The sequence below is a fragment of the Dermacentor silvarum genome, chromosome 8 (assembly GCF_013339745.2).
Source record: "Dermacentor silvarum isolate Dsil-2018 chromosome 8, BIME_Dsil_1.4, whole genome shotgun sequence".
Classification (NCBI taxonomy): domain Eukaryota; kingdom Metazoa; phylum Arthropoda; class Arachnida; order Ixodida; family Ixodidae; genus Dermacentor; species Dermacentor silvarum.
In genome coordinates, this window is record NC_051161.1 from 1,884,106 (window position 1) to 1,905,834 (window position 21,729).

At 48.8% G+C, this 21,729-nt stretch overlaps 1 protein-coding gene across 2 annotated transcripts in view; it reads right to left on the minus strand.

Moving 5' to 3' along the window:
- The window catches only part of LOC119460517 (katanin p60 ATPase-containing subunit A-like 1), a 169,377-nt gene that overhangs the window by 125,198 nt on the left and 22,450 nt on the right, over positions 1-21,729 (minus strand). For both annotated transcript variants that reach the window (XM_037721437.2, XM_049672298.1), the window contains exon 3: positions 13,804-14,003. In XM_037721437.2, coding sequence (XP_037577365.1) covers positions 13,804-14,003 — 200 coding nt within the window. The remainder of the gene's footprint in view (positions 1-13,803; positions 14,004-21,729) is intronic.

Sequence of the window (21,729 nt, forward strand, 5' to 3'; positions counted from 1 at the left end):
CAGGCACTAAACAACGTTACCAGTTCCTGATCGCTACCCTCTCCCAAACATTCAGGACTTCACGGTAGCGTTGCACGGTGCAACGATCCTTTCAAAGATCGATCGCGCCTGTTGTCAACTACCAGTCACTGAAGACATTCCCAAGACCGCCATCACCACACCCTTCGGTCTTTTTGAATTTCTCCGCATGCCTTTCGGTTTAAGGAACGCGGGCCAGTCCGGGCCAGTCCTTTCAGAGTTTCATCGATTTTGTCACCCGAGGCCTGCCTTTCGTTTTTGCATACATTGACGACCTTCTCGTCGCAAGCTCTTCCGCAGAAGAACATGTTCACCACTTGCGGTTGTTGTTCTCACGCCTTGCCAGTAAAGGAATTGTCATTGTCATATGTGAGTGCCGCGAGGTGCCGCTAGAAGATCGGAGCGGCCACCCAAGCTCCGGGAAGAAGAAGCGAACGGGTTCACTAGCACGGCGGCACGAGCGGCGTCTCGCAGTGTTCGAACCAGGCGGACAGCAGTTCCGAGCTCCTGGGGTGAACGAGGCGAGAGGCCCTGCCAGGCAAGACGTCTGTGGCAAGGTGCGGAGGATCGTGGAGCCGAGCGTGGACGAGGGCGTCCGAGGAACCAGGGCTCCTGCTGCTAGTGCTCGAGACGCTGGCTGATCCGAGTGCCGCCAGTCCCTGAGCTGCTGCACCTGAGCTGTGCCGAGCAGCGTTCGTCTGGCACAGATGTTGCTGTGCTAGACGCGGTTCTCACGTGCGACCGCTGCAGGTGGATTGCAAGCGGCGTATGAATTGGGCACCGAGGCTGTGCTGGACGTGCGACTGTAGCATGTCGGTCGCGAGAGGCAAGTACGAGCCAGACACCAAGGCCGTGCTGCTGGAGAAGGCGTTTCCTGGCTGCTGCCGCAGCTACTCCTGAGCGTGCCGAGCAAGAGAACCGTGCTGGACGGGGCCTGAACGTGTTATCGTCGCAGTCGGCTCGAGCACGGGTGAACCCGCAGTGCCGTGACGACAGAACCGTGAGCCTCGCAACACGGAACTGTCTCAGCCCGTTTATCCTCGTGTGTATGTGTGGACACACTGACTGCCATTACGCAGATTATCAACTCTCTGTATGTACATATTTTTAAGATTCCTTTTGATTTGAAAAATGCTCCAAAACAACTCTGTCTTTCTTCCGCATCACTGCGCACTGGTGAAAGTGCCAAACAGTCCTAAATACTACAGTCATCAATGCCGCCAAGAGCGAATTCAGTCAACCGGACTTCAAGTTCCTCGATCATATCGTCGACGCTAACGGCATTCGACCATTACCGTCCAAGATTCGCGTCATCGAAGACCTTCCCCGACCGACCACACTCACCAAGCTTCGCCAATTTCTCGGATTCGTCAACTTCTACCGCCGATTCATCCCCGATTGCGCACGACTTATGGCTCCGCTAGACGCTCTGCTGGTGAACAAACGTAAACAAGTGCTTCAGTGAAATGAAGAGGCCACCGACGCTTTCACAAGAGTCAAGTCTGGCCTCACCGATGCCACACTGCTTAGACACCTAAAGCTAGACGCACCCATTGCCATCATGACCGACGCTTCAAACACCGCCGTTGGTGCCGTTCTGCAGCAATTCATTGACAATGCGTGGCATCCACTTGCATTTTTCTCCAAAAAACTGAAGCCTGCGCAGTCCCGCTACAGCGTGTTCGGCTGTGAATTACTCGCAGTTTACCTGGCTATCAAACATTTTCGCCATTTCCTCGAAGGCTGTGCATTTACTGTCTTGACAGACCACAAGCCCCTTGTGCACGCAATGAACCATTCGGCGTCCTGTTAGTCGCCCCGCGAGAGCCGACACCTTTCCTACATCTCAGAGTTTACAACAACGTTCAGACACATCAAGGGCACTGACAACGTTCCAGCCGACGTTCTAAGTCGTGTCAATGCCGTTTCCACGTTGACGTCGGAGCCTTTCATCATCGATGTCGACTTACTCGCCGGTCAAAAGCGCAGACGACAACGAACTTCGTACACTCCGGAATTCGTCAACGTCCCTGAAATTGGAGGACGTCGTTGTGACTCCAGACAGTACGCCCGTCGTTTGCGACACTTCTACCAACACACCAGGCACGTAGCCAGGGGGGGGGGGGGGTGATGGGACTTCAGCCCCCCCCCCCCCCCCCGAAATTTTTTCGTGCTGTCGTGCACCGTCGACCAAAACAACCACCGGCGCCGGGAATCATTCTGGATTTTGTCTACAGTGTCTTTTTGACGCTCTAAAAGACATTTTGGCGCCAAAATTGCAAACTCGGGCTGGATTTTGTGGCAACGCCCATGCACCTGGAGTCGCATAACGTAAGGAGCCCCAGCCGAGCACAAAGTTTCAACGGCTTTTTGATAGCGAGCCGGCGCGTCGCGGCATCTTGCAGCGGTCCCGGAATTTACGGAGCGCATTGATTTAAATTCCGAAACTTGATGGGTATGAAGTTCTCACAAACTTTTGACGCGAAAGGTGCACTGACACTTCCAAAGGCGTGCTTCTGATTTTTAATTCTGGAACTTTGTGGGTTTCATGTTCTTATAAACTTGGGAGAACATGCGCGCACTCGAACGCGTGTATCCAAGCCGTTCCAGAAATGGAAGCACGCGCTCGCAATCTTCCACACAAACGAAAATATTAAATATCACCGTGACTGTCAGCTGCCAGCTGGCATCTGATAATTTTCTATAAACATCTTCAGGAAGCACGCCAAATGTGATCGATCAGCTGGACCAAGGCAGGCAAAAGTAAAATAAGAGAAAACATAAGAAAGTTCACCGCCTATTAAATTTGAGACAGTTCTTTTTTGCGGGTGGCAAGGTCTGGCTCTCCGTGGCGATAGGACACTGGTCCTATAGATTTAAGCACAGCCCCCGCTGAAAATACTGGTATTTCCAGAGCGCTTCTTCGCATGCGAGCTGATTGTGGAGATACATATCTGAAGAACCATTTGGAAAGTTGTCCCAGTAATGCCTCGTATTTAAACCAGATGTACAAAACCAATTATAGGAATTTGTGGTGAAATGATCAAAGAAAGCCTAGATGCAAAAGTGAACACTGCAGGCTGCTTCTCCGTACTTGCTGACGAAACGACGGATATTGCTGGATTCGAACAGCTTACTGTTTGTATAAGGTACCTAAACAAAGATGTCAACGATATCGAATGAAGAAAGGAAGGAAGGAAAGAAAATAAGAGGTGAAAGGCAGAGAGGTTAACCAGGTTAAGTGTCCGGTTGGCTACTCTGCACACGGGGATGGGGTAAGGGCTGAAAAAAATAGAAAACAAGAGAAGATTTAAAAGAAAAGAAAAAGAAACGTATCAGTCCGCACATTCTATAGTTTTTCACTAAGTCCTGTTTCTTTTAAAAAGCGTACTAGCGCTTTTAAAGCAGTTCGTTCCGAAGTCGGCTGGGACCAGGGACCAAGAATTCTGGCTTCCGTGAGGGGATGGCTGTCTAACTTGTCGAGCGTGGTGCTGAGCAAACGATATGGAAGAAGTGTGTTTAGGTTTTAGCACAGGAATAGATTCCCTCTCTCAATGAGACTGCAGGTTACATGTACAGGGTCGTCCAACCATGCGTTCCTCAGACATTGTAGAGCGCAAGTGATTTTTTAGTAATCTCATGTTTGAAATTCTCTCTGCGCTGGCAGTGGCACTGGAAGGGTGACTATATAATCTGCAGCAGTTTGTACACATGTACAGGGTCGTCCACTCTTAGTACGAACACGGCGCCGCGTGCCGCGCTCCGCAGAGCGCCAGCGCACATGGTGCGGCCGCGCATCTAAGCTAAGCGGCGCAGGCGCACAGGGGCTTGAAGGCGGGGCTTTGTGTCATCTGCTAAAGCGCGCGAGCGAGCCGTGTATGTGCCGCCTGTTGTCTGCTAAAGCACAGCGCGCTCGTGCACTTTAGCAGACGACACGAAGCCCCACCTCCAAGCCCCTGTGCGCCTGCGCCGCTTAGCTTCGATGCGCGGCCGCACCGTGTGCGCTGGCGCTCCGTGGAGCGTGGCCATGCGGCGCCGTGTTCGTACTAAGAGTGGACGACCCTGTACATGTGTACAAACTGCTGCAGATTATATAGTCACCCTTCCAGTGCCACTGCCAGCGCAGAGAGAATTTCAAACATGAGATTACTAAAAAATCACTTGCGCTCTACAATGTCTGAGGAACGCATGGTTATGATGGCGCTTCTTACGCCCACAGAGACGTCGCCATCAACGTGTACGAAGTTACTAAACGCTTCGCTAAACTTCCCCGCCGAGTAAAGTTTATCGTTTAGATAGCGAAGCAGCAAAAATAAATGCATGTTAAAATATCTGTTCCTTCACGTTCCTATAATTATAATAATAATTATAAAATAATAATAATTATAATTATAATAATTATGAAAACGTATGACTGTTCATTAGCTTTTAAAATCACAGAAATTTTCACCGTTTATTGTAACAGCATGGTTATCAAAATTATAATGCGAATACAAAAATTACGGGGACATCAATAACCGATTTCGACCGACTTTGCTCACTGAAAGCCCGGCACATGCGGCGTTTCCCAAAATCGCACTCGGATGTTGGGTAAATCAACTTGCAGCATCATCTGTGGCTTTCGTTTGTCCTTTTCTTTCCTGTTTAGCTACATGCTTTTACTTCATTATTTAAACGAAGCAATACCCTTCTTTTATTTTGGGTGCAGAATAATCGTTGCCGCTGTGCAGGCAGTTAAAATGCGCATTTTCGTATTGATTTCTGCAGTATTTTTCTATTATTCTAGCCACATGGTGCTGTCGCGACCGTAGCATGGCCCAAATGCATATCACGAATTCTGGTATCATAGTTTTGTTCCTGCCTGGATCGTCTGTCTTTATACTCGTATGCATGAAGTTTACCATCTGTGACTGCACAACATGTTTATTTATCTTGTTTGACGCATTATATACAGTGACGTTTCCTTTAGATACGTAGATTTATTGCAGATTCATTCGTATATTTAAATATCTTGTTGCGAGGTTTTGTGTATACAAGCAGTGAACTTGGTTTCCAGCGACACTTTCTTGCCCTTTATCTTCACATTTGTATATTCCATTCTATCTTCGCATTTCTAATGTACATTTTGCAGAACTCCTGCTTTTTATATGTACTCACTGTTGCGACTATAATTTCGGTGCAATTAGAATATATGACCGCTAACAGCTGCTCCTGCGCAATCCATTGCAACGAAGGACAGCGTCATTGAGGTTTTTCACTGGCCCTTGCATATGTACAAAAATGTAAACAAGGTTTTTGAATGACAAAGATTCATCAAAATATTTGTCCTCAACTTGTTCATTTTATGGCCTTTACGTTTTTCATATCAGCTGCATGCACTGCTTTGCTCGTTTCGAACTGATATAGTTCTAAAGTTCGCGTGATATGTTCTTTACTTATTAAATAGACAAAAAAAAAAAAAAAACGCGGAAGCATTGATATCAGCTATTTCTGCCACAATTTTTGGGACATACGAATATTTTTAGGCAAAAATACATATTTTACTTGTCTTCACAGTGCGTAGCGTTCACTAATTCGTTTGCAGCATCTAATATACAATGGCATTGTCACTGGCAATGCAGTTATTATTCATGTATTTGATGCCTCGACAACTTCTATAAGGAGGAGGCCGCGCTGCAACTTGAGCCCCCCCCCTGAACAAAATTTCTGGCTACGCCACTGCAACACACCTAGACCATACATTCCGGCATCCCTTCGCAGACGTCTATTCGAAACCGTGCACAACCTATCGCATCCTGGCATACGTGCAACACAGAAGCTTCTTTCCAGTCGTTTCGTTTGGCCTCGGCTAAATGCGCAAGTTCGCGATTGGGTTCGCTGCTGCTTGTCGTGTCAACGCTCCAAGATCCAGCGTCACACCATTCCGCCTGCGAATTCTTGTCTTCCATCGGACGCTCGTTTTGACACCGTACACCTGGACCTCAATCGGCCCTCTCGCACCTTCGAGACTACAGGTTACTGCTACATACTGGCATGCATCGACCGCTATACACGGTGGCCAGAAGCTACACCTATATCTGACATCTCCGCTCCCACTGTTGCAGCAGCTTTCGTGTCTACATGGATTGCAAGGTTCGGCTGCCCATCCACAATAATCCCTGATCGCGGTCGGCAGTTTGACTAGGCACTTTTCAACGAGCTATTCAAATTACTCGGAACGACCCGTTTTCGCACGACTGCTTACCACCTGCAGTCTAATGAACTTGTTGAACGTTTTCATCGGCGTCTCAAGGCCTCCCTTATGACGCATGAATCGCCGGAGAAGTGGGTTCTACATTTGCCTCTCGTCTTACTTGGCATCAGAGCCGCACTCAAGAGCGACCTAGGTTGTTCCTGTGCTGAGCTCGTCTACGGCACTCACCTACGCCTTCCATGCGATTTCTTTGGCGCCACCAGAAAAACACCTATCAACTACATTGCCGAACTGCAAGCTTTCTTCAGCCAGCTGTGCCCCGTGCCTACACGTTTGCAAGAAGTAAGGTCTCCGTACGTTTCTCCCGCACTCACCTCTGCTACCCACGTTTTCGTGCGTAACTGTGCCGTGCGGAAGCCTTTGCAGCCACACTACTTCGGGCCATATCAAGGTTCTCGAGAGTTGTCCGACAACTTTTGTCGTGAACGTCAACGACCGATTGGACACAATTGCCCTGGAACGTCTCAAACCCACCTACATTCAAGCACCCGCGCCATCGGCCCCACCAATGTGCGACGCAACCCTGCTGCATCCTTCGACGCCGCCTCCGTCCGCGACACCCAAGACCAACGCCAAGACATGCCGCGTCACGTGGACTTTTCATCGTTTGTAGAACTTTCTTCCTCTCAAGGGGGGGAGCCCTCTGTAGCGACAGCAGCATCGGCGTCGCATGATAATTACGTAGACGCTCGCGTCTGCACGAGGCACGAGCGGCTGGCACGCACCAGCACAGGCTAGCGTTTCGAACGAGATTAAAAATGCTACGCTAAGAGATCGGGTGTCGGTTTTTCCTCTCCTGCGAGAGTCCTGAGACTTTACCGGTCTATGTGGTCGCTCGTCGCCACATTGCTGTTGAAGAAATGTGGCAAGCAGGCACACCAGGTAATACAGGATACACTTAATGCAATACTGCAAAGTGGGTCAATACAAACAAAGCTGGAGGGTATCCAGGATCAGACTTGTACTGTAGAAGGGCGCTGACAAAGGCCTACCCAAGAGTTACAGGCCAATAACACCAGCACTACACAGACTATTTGGACACATACTTAGGCCTCGGCTTCAACACTGGACTGAGGAGGCTAATGTCTTGGGAGAACTCCAGAATGGTTTCAGAGCTGGGCGATGTCTGGAAGACAGCCTCTTTGTTGTTTATCAGATTATAGAGATTGCTAGACTTGAGGGCAAAGAGATAGTAATGGCCTTCCCGGACATTGCACAGTGGTGGCGTAGAGCAGAGGTAGAATACCCGGCTTCAAATTTGAAGGTCGTATGTTCGAATCCTACTCCAGTTCACTACATTTTCAGGCATGGAGTGCTGCCTGACACCGGCAAGAAAAAAAAATGTATATATTGCTGAGAGCTAGTGGGGCTATACTTGTCCAGGTGCAACGAAATTAGGAAGGCCCACGAGGCTTCAACAAAGTCACTCCCTCATGAGAACAGGAATTGGCCTCCCTGGTGCAGTATTCGGCCACTACCTCCCTCATGACTCCTGCAATTAACTCATGGCCTTTAGTCCCAAGCGGCTGAGGAGCACCTGACCAAGGCGGCGGTCAGACCTGCTACGCGGCAGAGGGTGCTAAGAATCTCTGGGTCCGGACAGGCCGCCAATGGAAACTGAACCTGGCAACGTTCAACACACACACCCTCTCGAGTGAGGCTAGCTTAGCAGGACTATTTGAAGAATTATCAGGCATTGCCTAGGATATTATTGGCCTTAGTGAGGTTAGAAGAACTGGTGAGGCTTACACAGTGCTGACTAATGGCCACGTCCTCTGCTACAGGTCTTCCAGATAAGAGAGAATCCAGGGTAGGATTTCTAGTTCATAACACCATAGCGGGCAACATTGATGAATTCTACAGCATTAATGAGAGGGTAGCAGTCGTAATAAAGCTCAATAGGAGGTACAAAATGAAGGTAGTACAAGCCTACGCCCCAACCTCTAGTAAAGAAGATGAAGAAATAGAACAGTTTTATGAAGATGTTGAATTAGCAATGAGAAAGGTGCAAACTCAGTATACTGCAGTCATGGGCGACTTCAATGCAAAAGTGGGGAAAAAGCAGGTCGGTGCACAAGCAATTGGCAACTACTGCATCGATTCTAGGAATGCAAGAGGAGAGATGTTAGTAGAATTCGCGGAGAGGAATAGGCTCCGAATAATGAATACTTTCTTCAGGAAGCGCAGCAACAGGAAGTGGACCTGGAAAAGCCCTAATGGAGAAACAAGGAATGAAATAGATTTCATACTCTTTGCCGATCCAAGCATAGTGCAGAATATAGAAGTGTTAGGTAAGGTAAAGTGCAGTGACCATAGGTTAGTGAGGTCTAGGATTTCTCTCAATTTGAAGAGAGAAAGAGCGAAATTAGTGAAGAGGAAACAGGCCAACCTAAAGGCAGTAAGGGTAAAAGCAGACCAATTCAAGCTGGTGCTCGCAAACAAATATGCAGCTTTAGAAAAGGAAGATAAAGACAACATAGAGGTAATGAATGAAACCGTAACTAGGTTGATCTCAGAAGCAGCAATTGAAGTGGAAGGCAAGGCACCAAGGCAACCAGTTGGTAAGCTCTCCCAAGAAACAAAGGACCTAATAAAGAAATGACAAAACATGAAAGCGTCCAACTCAATAGAATTCGCTGAACTGTCAAATCTGATCAACAAGAAGAAAGTAAGGGATATCTGAAATTATAACGTGGGAAAGATTGAGGAAGCCGTAAAATATGGATGGAGCATTAAATCAGTAAGAAGAAAGCTTGGCATAGGACAAGGCAAGATGTATGCACTGAAAGATAACCATGGTAATATCATCAGCAATTTAGATGACATAGTAAAAGCAGCGGAAGAATTCTATACTGACCTGTACAGCGCCCAAAACAGCCAAGCTACTCTCATTCGAAATAGTGATGAACCGGATACAGAGCCTCCTTCTATAACTAGCGATGAAGTTAGAAGGGCCTTGAAAGACATGACCAGGGAAAAAGCTGCTGGAGAAGATGGAGGAGATATCATGCTTGAAAAGCTTGCGGCCCTTTATACGCAATGCATCACGACTTCAAGTGTACCAGACAACTGGAAGAACGCCAACAATATATTCATCCTTAAGAAGAGAGACGTTAAAAAATCGAAGAATTATAGACCCATTAGCTTTCTCTCAGTATTGTATAAAATATTCACCAAGATAATTTCCAATAGAATCAGGGCAACACTTGACTTCAGCCAACCAAGAGAACAGGCTGGCTTCAGGAAGGGATATTCTACGATGGATCATATCCATGTCATCAATCAGGTAATCGAGAAATCTGCGGAGTACAATCAACCTCTCTATATGGCTTTCATAGATTATGAAAAGGCATTCGATTCAGTAGAGATACCAGCAGTCATAGAGGCATTGTGTAATCAAGGAGTATAGGAGGCATACGTGAATATCTTAGCGAATATCTACAAGAATTCCACAGCTACCTTGGTTCTCCACAAGAAAAGTAGATAGTTACCCATCAAGAAAGGGGCCCAGGCAAGGGGCCAATGCTATTCACTGCATGCTTAGAAGAAGTATTCAAGCTCTTAGACTTCTTAGGAAGGCTTAGAAGTGAGGATCAACGACGAATATCTCAGCAACTTTCGGTTTGCAGATCGCATTGTCCTATTCAGCAACAATGGAGACAAATTACAGCAAATGATTGAGGACCTTAATAGAGAAAGTGTAAGAATCAGGTTGAAGATGAATATGCAGAAGACAAAGATAATGTTCAATAGCCTGGCAAGGGAACACGAATTCAGGATCGCCCGTCAGCCTCTACATTCGATAAAAGAGTATGTTTACCTAAGTCAATTAATCACAGGGGACCCTGATCATGAGAAAGAAATTCACAGAAGAATAAAATTGGGTTGGAGTGCATGCTGCAGGCATTACCTAATCCCGACTGGGAGCTTACCACTGTCGTTGAAAAAAAAGTGTACAATCATTGCATTCTACCGGTGCTAACATATGGGGCAGAAACTTGGAGGTTAACAAAGAAGCTCGAGAACAAGTTAAGGACCACACAAAAAGTGATGGAACAAAAAATCTTAAGACTAACATTAAGAGACGGGAAGAGAGTGGTGTGAATCAGAGAACAAACGGGTATAGCCGATATTCTCGTTGACATTAAACGGAAGAAATGGAGCTGGGCAGGCCATGTAATGCGTAGTATGGATAACCGATGGACCATTAGGGTTACAGAATAGATACCAAAAGAAGGGAAGCGCAGTCGAGGTCGGCAGAAAACCAGATGGGATGATGAAGTTAGGAAATTTGCAGGCTCAAGTTGGAATACGCTAGCGCAAGACAGGGGTAATTGGAGATCGCAGGGAGAGGCCTTCGTCCTGCAGTGGACATAAAATAAAGGCTGATGATGATGACTCCATAGAACACAAAGTACTATGGATGAAGCTACAGGAACGAGCAAAGCCTGGGAGTTTACTCCACATACTACAGGCTATATATAAGGACAACCGTACAGTAATAAACTTGGATGGTAGCAACACCCAGCCAATAAGGTCCAAAGGGGGCTGAGACAGGGCTACCCTATGTCTCCAATGTTCTTTATGCTATTCATTCCTGACATGGAGAGACAACTGCCAGAGTGTAGCCGAGGCTTCGACCTATCTTACATGGAGGAAGGGGCCTGCCGCAAACACTATACGCAGATGACATTATGGCACCGGCAGTCTCTGGCCTCCAAGCCATATACCTACAAATACCTTGGAGTAAAAATAGCAGCCACCCATAATTACCTTTGTAGATATGAAGAAGAGCTCAGGGAAAAGGCTGTCACCCACTGGGCATTTCTGGGAAGTCAGGCTTTGTGGTCTTTCAACAGATTTGAGACCATACGTGCTCTCAGGAATGCAGTGGCTGTGCCTGGGTGTCACATGTAAGAGGTCGCCCGTGGCGAGAAAAGAGGACGACAAAGATCGCAGAGCGTTCCGAATGGCGCGAGCGCTCGAGGCGCGCGAACCGAGGTGTAATCCGCGAGGGAGAAGCATCGAATCAGTATTATCGACGTGGCTCTTGAGCTGGAAGGTCGCTTCGTCAGCCATGCTCTGATGATGTGATGTTTTTGTCACCAATCTCGGGGGCGTGCGGATGTTAAAAGAGATGAGATTGGGAAACGCATGGCAACACAGCAAGCATACTTTTAATCACACTCAAATTCAAAACTCAAACTAAAAATAAAGCTCACAAACTAACACACACTAAACTAAAACACAATAAACAAATAAATGTTCACCAAAATACAACCTAGTGAATCCATAAACATGCCCTTAATTTCCTCTACGTTAGTCCTGGGCGTTTCTCGCACGAGAGTCTAGCAACTCTGGCCTACTGGTATCTCCCTACAAGAATAAATATCTCTCACTCAGTTCGTCGCTGTTGCTCGTATTTTCCCGGCGGCAATCTCGATGAGCCTTTCTCTCTGTCGTTGCTCTCGCCGGCCCTCGCTCAATCGTAGTTGCCTTGTGATCGGTCCATCAACTTGAAGTCCAGCTTGGTAGAAGCCCGTAACCCGGTCGCTGGCGCTGACGTGGCTAAGAAGTTCGACGGGTTAGGCCACACGACTGGTTCTTTCGGGGCGTCGCTGATGCCGTACGTGCCGACGACTCGCAGTTCCGTTGACCTGGCCGAGTGCGTGGCTGGAGCTCCGGTAGCCGCCGCTGACGTGTCATGAACCTGTGGCCAACTTGGGTCACTGAGTGTGTGCCGTGTACAGCAAGCGAGGGAACAATTCTCAGCATTCCCAGGCACACCACGCGTGGGCTTCTCAACAGTGCCACTAGATGGTGCAGCACGTCCAAAAAGAGAGAGGAGATTGCAGCATTACGCGTTTCTCAGCGTTCGCACAAACCGGCTCACCTCGGAGGCCACATGCAGGCTTCGCGGCGGCTCTACTAGATGGCAATGAGTGTATTTAGGGAAGCACAAAAGAGGAGTCCCACTGCAGTACACGCCTCCTGCACAACTCATTGTGACGGCGGCAGTACATTGTGTATTCATTCAATGATAAACGCATTACCGTCAACAGTTGTTGTGCAATGTGTTTTGCCGATATTTTTCTAGGTAATTTTTTCTTTTTAATCTATACTCACGAGTAGAGGTATTCTTCAGCCCTCAGTATTTCGTTTCGCTGTATTGTAACAGTATGATCACAGACATCATTAAACGCTATAGGGCCTTCTGTGGCTATGGAGTGCGCGCGCCGAGGCGAATTCCGCGCTGGATTGAAAGACGACAACGTCAAAGAGCGTCCAGCACTTGAACGCGAGCGGCCCAAGAAGAAAAAAATAAAAGAAGAGGCATCCAATCCAAAGAAACCACGAAGCTTCGAGCGGCCAATGAGCAAACGACGAATCGGCCAGAGCGGCAGAAAAGCAAGCCGCGCTGGCAGAAGAGGGAGAGTTCCAGAAGCGGCACCAGGAGAAGGTCGGCCACCGGACCGGGGGTTGAAGAGGGCCGTCGGGTTCCAGACCCGAGTCACCAGGACTTCACCAGTCCGGGGCCTCCTGCCAACCAGTTCCTGGGCGTCGCCACTATGCCCAATCGTCAACTGCTGCCCGAGGCCGGCGAGCGTCTACGCCCGTGGGCAGAACATGAGCTGTCGGGCTACGGACCTGAGTTCCACAACCAGCTGCCCGGCCAGAACGCCGTCGCCGTCTGCCTGTGCCACCAAGCCGCCTGTCTTCTTCCTCCAAGCCAGAGCTGCCACACTCTGGTTGCCCGGTCAACAATCCGACACCCCAACCATTGGTGAGATTAATGCCGCTTCCTCTCGTCTCAGTTTCGCCGCATCGAGACTATAATGCGCGCTCACACCCGCTGCCTGCCCGAACTTGCCGGTTGTCCTTAGCGTTCCAGCTCTCAGTGTGTTCCGTATTACGAGTTTTTCATTGAGTGTGATTTATGGGTTGCTTGTCGTTTGTTTTAATAAATGTTTGTGCGCATTGCTCCAACAAACAGCTTTGTCCTCAATGGGGTTCTCCGCCTCATAGGACAGTCTTAAACATCAAAACAAAAGAACCTGTCATCACACCTTATTTCCTTTCCACTGATACTAAACCCTAGAGTGTCACACCCCTCTGAGCAATTATCTGTGAGAATGAATATCTTTCCGACTAGCCACAAGCACAGCAATCTCATCTGTGTACATCAAACCTGGAAGACGTTGCTTTGCCTCTATTCCAGCCTCCTTTCTATCTAGAGCAGAGGGAATAATGGGAAACCTGGCGGCAGCCTTTATAAATGTCAACTGTGTCACCACTAGTTAGCCCTTCCCATGCTATCTGTACTTTATTAGTTATGCACATTTCCTTTAGTAGTGTCATGCTGTCTTTCCCCAGACCTTCATTCTAAGAATGTTCCACAAAATTTCAGTGTTAATAGACGCCACTAATACAAAAACAGCCTTCTATGACCCTGCATGTGTGCCCAATGCCGCCATGCACACTGTAGTAGACACAAGCCAATATGTTTTGCATTCCCAGAGTGTGAAGCCTACTTGTGCTCCACTGGGTTGGGCGCTGGCCAGACTTCAGGGTCTCGTGGAGTAAACCAGGCCTCTGGATCAAGGGCCGCATCATCCTCATAGTTGATCCGACTTGTGGGAATGCGCTCCAGGTGGCTCTCCGAGCGGAATCCACTAAGCACCACCTGTATGTCTTTGATGTACTCGTATTCCTGGGCCAGCTCTTGTTGTATCTGGAAAGTACATAGTTCTGCCTCAGCCGAAGGCACTTTCTAGACACTAAGAAGGCTAGCCCAGTGAGGTCAACTCAAGCAAAAATTCTAGAAGCAGAGGCACAATCCTGGAATGGGTAGAATTTAAAACTGTGCTAGCAAAAGGTGGGGAGACTAAGACATTATGATGCTCACATTATCACATTTAGCACCCAGAGCAAGGGTAGTTTTCATGTGGGCAGGAACAAGCCTGGCCCACCCTGGGTGAGCACATGAATGAGGGGCTTGTGCGTCACCTCAAAATCCTTGCGTGTGCCATTCTGCGTGCAAGATAAATTACATGCAAGACAGCTGCAACCAATGAGGTGGTCTGGCTTATGCAGAAAAACTTAAGTCAGTTCAGGGGACTCCACTAAATGTACTGCACATGACTGCACAAGCATCGTGCAAATGAAAAAGGCTTGAAGCACTATTTCTTGCTATTCTAGGGCCTTTCAACCATTCCATATGATTACAAATTGGGACGGGTGGCTATTCAGGCCCCTTAAACAACAGCGACTATTAAAGTATTTAATTTGCTAACCAAAATAACAGGGAATATTCCATTTTCAGTATATACTGCTTCATGATAACTAGACAGGCCAGAAATTTAAGGTGTGTACAAATTTCGAGACATGCCAGTCCTAGAGGAAGTGTAATCAAAGATGGACAGATGGGTTTCTTAACACCCCCTGAAGTGTTTTGAACGAGCTCAGCTCGTTAATGTGATCCTAGTTAATTTTGCTTCGGAGGAACTCAGCACGTCCACTTAGTTTTTCTTCTACACAGACGGCTGCAGTGCCAGCATTTAAAATCTGTAATTACTTTGTTCTTTTTTTTGTTTTACTACGTAGATGTCAGCACTTTTTCAGCACTTTGAAGGCTGCGTTGATTTAGTCTTCATGTTCTACAACAGATGGCAGCCATTTCATCAGTGTGGAGGGGTGCGTTAAGTGCAGTGCTTGTTTTCTACTACATAAAGGCAGCACTTTTAGGCACTCGAAGACCATGTAATCGATTAGAATCAAATGCTTTTTGCGCCTTTTGGTAAATTTTGAATGATGGCGTCTGCATCATTTGCGGCAATGACAAGTACATATATATGGCATAGTGAGGAGTAAAATGAGGTTCTCAGGCTTAACCCACAAAGCAAATTGGTTGAAAAAGTTTTATAAGGGTTTTCAATGAAGTGAAGTTTGAAAGTAAGCTTTGAAAGGAAAAAGCAAAATAAGGTCCCCTTTGGTCAAAATAGTAAAACTCTTAATGCAGTAATGTTATGCAGTCGTAGGCAGGATCCCCAGGATAGCTTAAAGGGACAGGCTCTTATAAAATACTATATAGAGAAAGGGGTTTTTGTCAGCAGTGCCCACATGAGGATGCAAGGAGGCCTGTCCTCAGCGGAGGGAATGGCAGGGAAGAAAAAGCACCACAGTGGTACGGGTGGGAGCAGGGCTGCAATGCGGGCACGGCTCCCACTCGCCACAAGTTCTGTTTCTACCTTTCAATTAAATGTGATGATTCATTTCCCCTAAGCTTTTTTTGGCTTCCTGGGAAAAATTATGTGTGAAAAGCAGAATTAGCCACTTGACGAGGCCCATAATCCCCATTGTGGGGTCTCACACATGCTCTTGGCACAAAGGAACGACAACACAGTAGTGCAAACAATCAAAAGGGCATCTATTGCACCTTTCATACACTAATGCACACTAGCCGAATTACAACCAATAGAACATTCATATAGGCGCGCGACAAATCAAGTAAGTCCGACTCACCGCGACCCGATAGCGAGCGAATATGTTCGCCCCATGCTATGACACCATTGCCTAGTCGCTCACGTGTACGGTCACGCGAACGGTGGCGTGTTCGAACGATCCGTGTTCGTCCATACCGGTGCCCCGCTCCGAGCCACGCGAGACGTCTCGCGAAGCGTGGATCGGCGCACGCGCAATACGTCCGCGTCGCTCACCGATTCCAACCCAAAGCGAGCGCCTTCAACCTTTTTCTCCCAAGTCACCCCCGCCATTCGGTGGCGTTAGCATCGCGACACTCGCGCCATCTCTCGCAACCATCACGATCGCCGCCGGTACTTAGCCACGCGGTGAAGCCGGATTACAGGAGACGCGCGAGAGTCGCGCATCCCCACACCGTCTAGGTAGAAATTGACAATGCAGGAAACAATGTAGTGACAATACAGTTAGATGAAGCAGATAAAAAAGGAAAAAGCAATACAGCATCAAACATTTAGAAATGTTAGCAAGTAACCTTCATAAATTCACTTTTAACACTCAAGAGGGGAATAATTGCATCACAATGTCTTGTACACATATGCGTCACAGCGCTGCAATTAACACAATACCATTAAAAACTTGTAATGATATAAATATACAAAATTAAATATATCAGGAAAGACAAGAAATACAAAAACTAACTCACAGCATGTTCATGCAATATTTTTTCACTGCTTTGAAACTAATGTTCTTTATGACACATATTTGCTTAAGCTAATAGGTAGGTTGTGTTGCAAGGATTTCAGTTTATTGCAAAATTTCTGAACAATCCAAATGGCTGTATACGCATGTACGCATGGTCAGGTCTTTATAGCAAAGATGAGACACTCATAAGGATATGTTTAATGTGAGAAGAAAAAATATAACATGCGCAAAGAATATGAAAATCATGTATTTAGGGTCCCTTTTATTCGGGCAAAACCCATAATTTCCAGATTTTTGCACCCCGAACCAAATTTATGAAAATCGGGTTAAACTCGAATTATTCCCAAAGTTTATCCTTTCATGCAGGATAATAAATGCAAGTATTACGAACATATGAACACTGCCCCCCCCCCCCCTTTTGTGAGCAAGCGGTCGCAAGTGGTCAAGATATACGATATTAATATAATTCATTATGAATATGGTTTATGCCTCATTTTCACTTAACAAACAAACGAAAATGGGCATATATAAAAATATAATACATTCGATGACTGCTGGCCTTGCGTGAACAAAAGCTCATTGCTTTTTTGGTAACCGTGTTTTGGTAACCGAATTCAAAAATGGCGCATTGCCTCATTTCCTGCACACCGCAAACATGTAAATGGCGGTAACCTGCTATATGCTAGGAAGAGAATTATTGCACTGCTGACGCTGATCTGCATTGCAAATGATGCTGATTTGCATTGCAAACCGTAGTTGTGACGTTCAAAGGACATTTACCCAAGTAAATCAAGTCCAAAGGAGGATGACCAATTCGTCTAGTTGGTATTCCATTAATTTTGTTGCAAGAGAATATATTTGGAACCAATAAAACAATGGACACAGAAATGCTCCCAATGCATATTGCTACGGAATAGTTATTTCAGTGACCAAGAAGCCTGTCGTGATTGGAAAGGCAAAGAGGATGACGTTTTAACCTGGCACGGGCTGTTCATTCTTGGCAGGGCTACATACATATTGTCACCTGTAGTAGTGGGCATAGGGCAAGCGCAGAGGCGCAAGAAGAAAGAAGTGCGCGTGCTAACCGCCCCGCTCGATAGCTGCCTCTTGCTGCCGTTTTCGCCAGAGCCCCAGCCACTCCCAATAAACGTCGTCAGCCCCTTTTGAAGACCCGTGGCAAAGTGGTGGAGGTGCTGGGTATTTATCACTCATGCCACAGACTCCTCCTGGGAGCAGAAGCACCAGCCCTGTGTTAGTCCATACTCCCGTCCATCGGACCAGCCGCAGGATCCGGGGACTGCCCCCTGAAGACACCGTAGTGCTTCAGACTACCTCAACCGGTATGGAACGTGCAATGACGAACCGGTATACACTTCAGAACCCGCTGGCGCCGAAGTCGTTCCATGGCGACATCTTTGAAGACGTCGAAGACTGGATGACCGACTTCGAGCGCGTCGCCGAATACAACGAATGGGACGACGCGACTAAACGTAGGAATGTCTACTTTTGCCTCGAGGACGGCGGGCGTACATGGCTTCAAAACCGTGAGGAGCAACTGACGTCGTGGCGCGAGTTCCGCCGTCATCTACTGGACACTTACGCCAGTCCTGATCGCTGCGAACGAGCCGAACGAGCAATTCAGGTCCGCGTCCAGCTTCCCAACGAAAGCGTTACCGCGTTCGTTGAAGATATGACGCGCCTCTTCAGACGAGCAGACCCTGGAATGACCGAGGACAAGAAGTTGCGTCACCTGATGCGAGGGGTGAAGGAGCAGCTCTTCGCTGGTCTGGTGCGCAATCCTCCGCAGACTGTCGCCGAATTTCTATCCGAGGCGGTCAGTATGGAGAAGACGCTTCAGCAGCGCTCTAACTTTTACGAGCGGCAAGTGAACGCGACTACGGACATGTCCACGGCCATCGGAAGCCACAATGACAACCTTCGAGACCTCATCCGCACCGTTGTGCGCGAAGAGATACTGAAGGTTTACGGCACCCCACAAGCCACGGTGAGCTCCATTGCGAGTGTAATAAGAGATGAAGTGCACCAAGCGCTCCGGTCCACCGTTCCTTTTTCTAACACCGCGCCTGCACCTTCTGTACACCACCGTGCGACCTACGCAGAAGTCTTGCGACAGCCTGCTTCGTCCCCGCCGCTGTTTGTTCAAGCCGCTCATCCGGTTGCACTCCCACCAGCCCAACCGGTGCCATACATCGAGGAACGACGCACGCCTCCACCGTTTCCCCATGCCGCTTCTCCGGTTGTGCTTCCGCAAGATCGACCAGTGCATTACGCCGATGATCGACGCATGCCCCCTCGGAAGTCAGAGGTTTGGCGCACTCCGGATCGCCGTCCTCTGTGTTTCCACTGTGGTGAGGCAGATCATTTGTACCGCCAGTGCCCATACCGACGCCTCGGGTTGCGGGGCTTTTCTGCCTATTCACCACCACCCCGACTGGGCCAACGACCTCGGGACATTGAGGATTATCTGGCTCAGCAACGCATGCCACCGCCTACCGGGCGGCAGTCACGCTCGCCGTCGCCAAGGCGATTTTCACCATCGCCCCAGCGGTATTCGAGCGGACGGTCGCCAAGTCCCCGCCGGGAAAACTAACTACAGCGACCTTTGGGGGCGAGGCCGCTGGCAGTCGACGCGCTGAAGACCTCCGATCGACGCGAGTAAACAAGGGTACCGGTACGCCATCAACTGAACGGAATGACCGGCTTTCGCTCGACATACCGGTGGTGATCGACGGTTACGCGGTTAGGGCTTTAGTGGACACCGGAGCGGACTATTCTATATTAAGCGGGAAGATGGCGACGTTTCTGAAGAAAGTAATTACACCTTGGCATGGCTCGCAGATTCGTACGGCTGGCGGTCACGTCGTTACTCCACTGGGAACCTGCACGACAAGAGTTCGGATTCGAGGATCGACATTCGTGGCGAGTTGCCTTGTCCTACGCGAATGCTCCCGCGACGTCATTCTCGGAGTTGACTTCCTGCAGGAATACGGCGCTGTTATTGACTTACGGGGCGGTGTAGTCACCTTCTCAGCCGACCAAGCAATCGACGCAAACGACGACAATCGACGTGATGACGCGCTACGTGTTTCCGCCGAAAGTGTTACGCTTCCTCCACGAGCCAGTGTTCTAGTCGAAGTGATGTGCGGTGGAATGCGCGAAGGTGGAGTGGTCGCAGAAAGTAACTTAGCGCATCTACTGACACAAGGTGTTTGTGCGGCCAGGAGTGTGCTACAGCTTCGTGATGGCCGATCTAAGTTGCTAGTCACCAACTTTAGTAATGAGCATCGACACCTCTTCCGCGGTACTTCGATAGCGTTTGCCGAAGAAGTGGAACACGTAGCTGAATGTTTTGCCCCTGAACCAGTGAGGCTGGCTGACAAGTCACTGGGCACCGTCGACATTAATCCCGAGTTATCTAACGACAAACAGGCAGCACTGCACGAGCTCTTGCTTGAATTCAGGGCATGCTTCGCAAGCTCGTCTAAGGTACGCCAGACTTCGGTTACAAGGCACCGGATCATCACATGCGACGACGCACGCCCGATACACCAGCAGCCTTACCGCGTGTCGGCAAAGGAACGCGCGGCGATTCGTACGCAAGTACAAGAGATGCTTGAAGATGGCGTGATCGAACCTTCCAACAGCTCATGGTCGTCTCCGGTCGTTCTTGTCAAAAAGAAAGACAGAACGCTACGCTTTTGCGTCGACTACCGGAAGCTCAACAACGTAACTAAAAAGGACGTGTACCCACTGCCACGTATCGACGACTCGTTAGATAGACTGCGGCGTGCCCAGTACTTTTCGTCACTCGATTTGAAAAGTGGATACTGGCAGATCGAGGTAGATGAACGAGACCGCGAGAAAACTGCCTTTGTGACTCCCGACGACCTTTACGAATTTCGAGTGCTCCCTTTCGGTTTGTGTTCAGCCCCAGCAACTTTCCAGCGCATGATGGATACTGTCCTCGCTGGATTGAAGTGGCAGACTTGCCTTGTGTATCTTGACGACGTAGTTGTTTTTTCTGAAACATTTGAGCAACATCTTCATCGCCTGCGGCATGTGCTAGAAGCGCTCCGATCGGCTGACCTCACGCTTAAACCAGAGAAGTGCCACTTCGGTTATGAAAAGCTCAAGTTTCTCGGACACGTCGTCAGCGCCAAAGGAGTTCGACCCGATCCCGACAAGCTTGCCGCTGTAGCAGCTTTTCCTCTTCCTGCCGACAAGAAGGCCGTCCGACGCTTCCTGGGCTTGTGCGCGTATTATCGCCGCTTCATCGACAACTTCTCGAAGATTGCGGAACCCCTGACTCGCCTTACCAGGGATGACACGCCATTTGCCTGGACGAATGAGCAACAAGCGGCCTTCGCTGAACTACGCCAACGCATGCAGTCAGCACCCGTCCTGGCACATTTCGACGAAGAGGCTGACACCGAGGTGCATACTGACGCCAGCAACATCGGCCTTGGCGCAGTACTCGTCCAACGTCAAGACGGCATTGAACGAGTAATAGCCTATGCTAGCCGCTCGCTGTCCCGTGCCGAGGCGAACTACACTACTACAGAAAAAGAGTGTCTCGCGGTCGTCTGGGCGATCACGAAGTTTCGCCCTTATCTCTACGGCCGTCCCTTCAAAGTGGTGACAGACCACCATGCTCTATGTTGGTTGGCGAACATACGCGATCCTTCAGGACGGCTGGCACGGTGGAGCTTGCGGCTACAGGAGTTCGACGTCACCATAGTTTATAAGTCTGGCCGCAAGCACGAAGACGCCGACACGTTGTCGCGTGCTCCCGCCGAATCTTTCAGTCGACAGTCAGAGGACAACGACGGCTTCCTGGGCGCCCTTACTACGTCGGACTTGGTCAAATCGCAGCGTGACGACGCTGAAATTCGACCTCTCATCGACCACTTAGAGGGCCGTGATACAACCATACCACGCCATCTACGTCGCGTCTTGACGTCCTTCTGTCTACGAGACAATGTGCTGTACAAGAAGAACGCCCGCCCGAATGATCGAGCCTACCTCCTAGTAGTTCCCAAAGACTTGCGGGACGATATTCTTTTCGCTTGCCACGACGAGCCTACATCTGGCCACCTCGGCTCCTCACGAACGCTTGCTAGAGTGCGCGAGATGTATTACTGGCCCGGACTTTCAGCAAGCGTCAAGCAGTATGTGAAAGGCTGCCGTGAATGTCAGCGACGAAAGTCACCACCCCTGAAGCCCGCCGGGTTATTGCAACCCATTGAACCACCTCA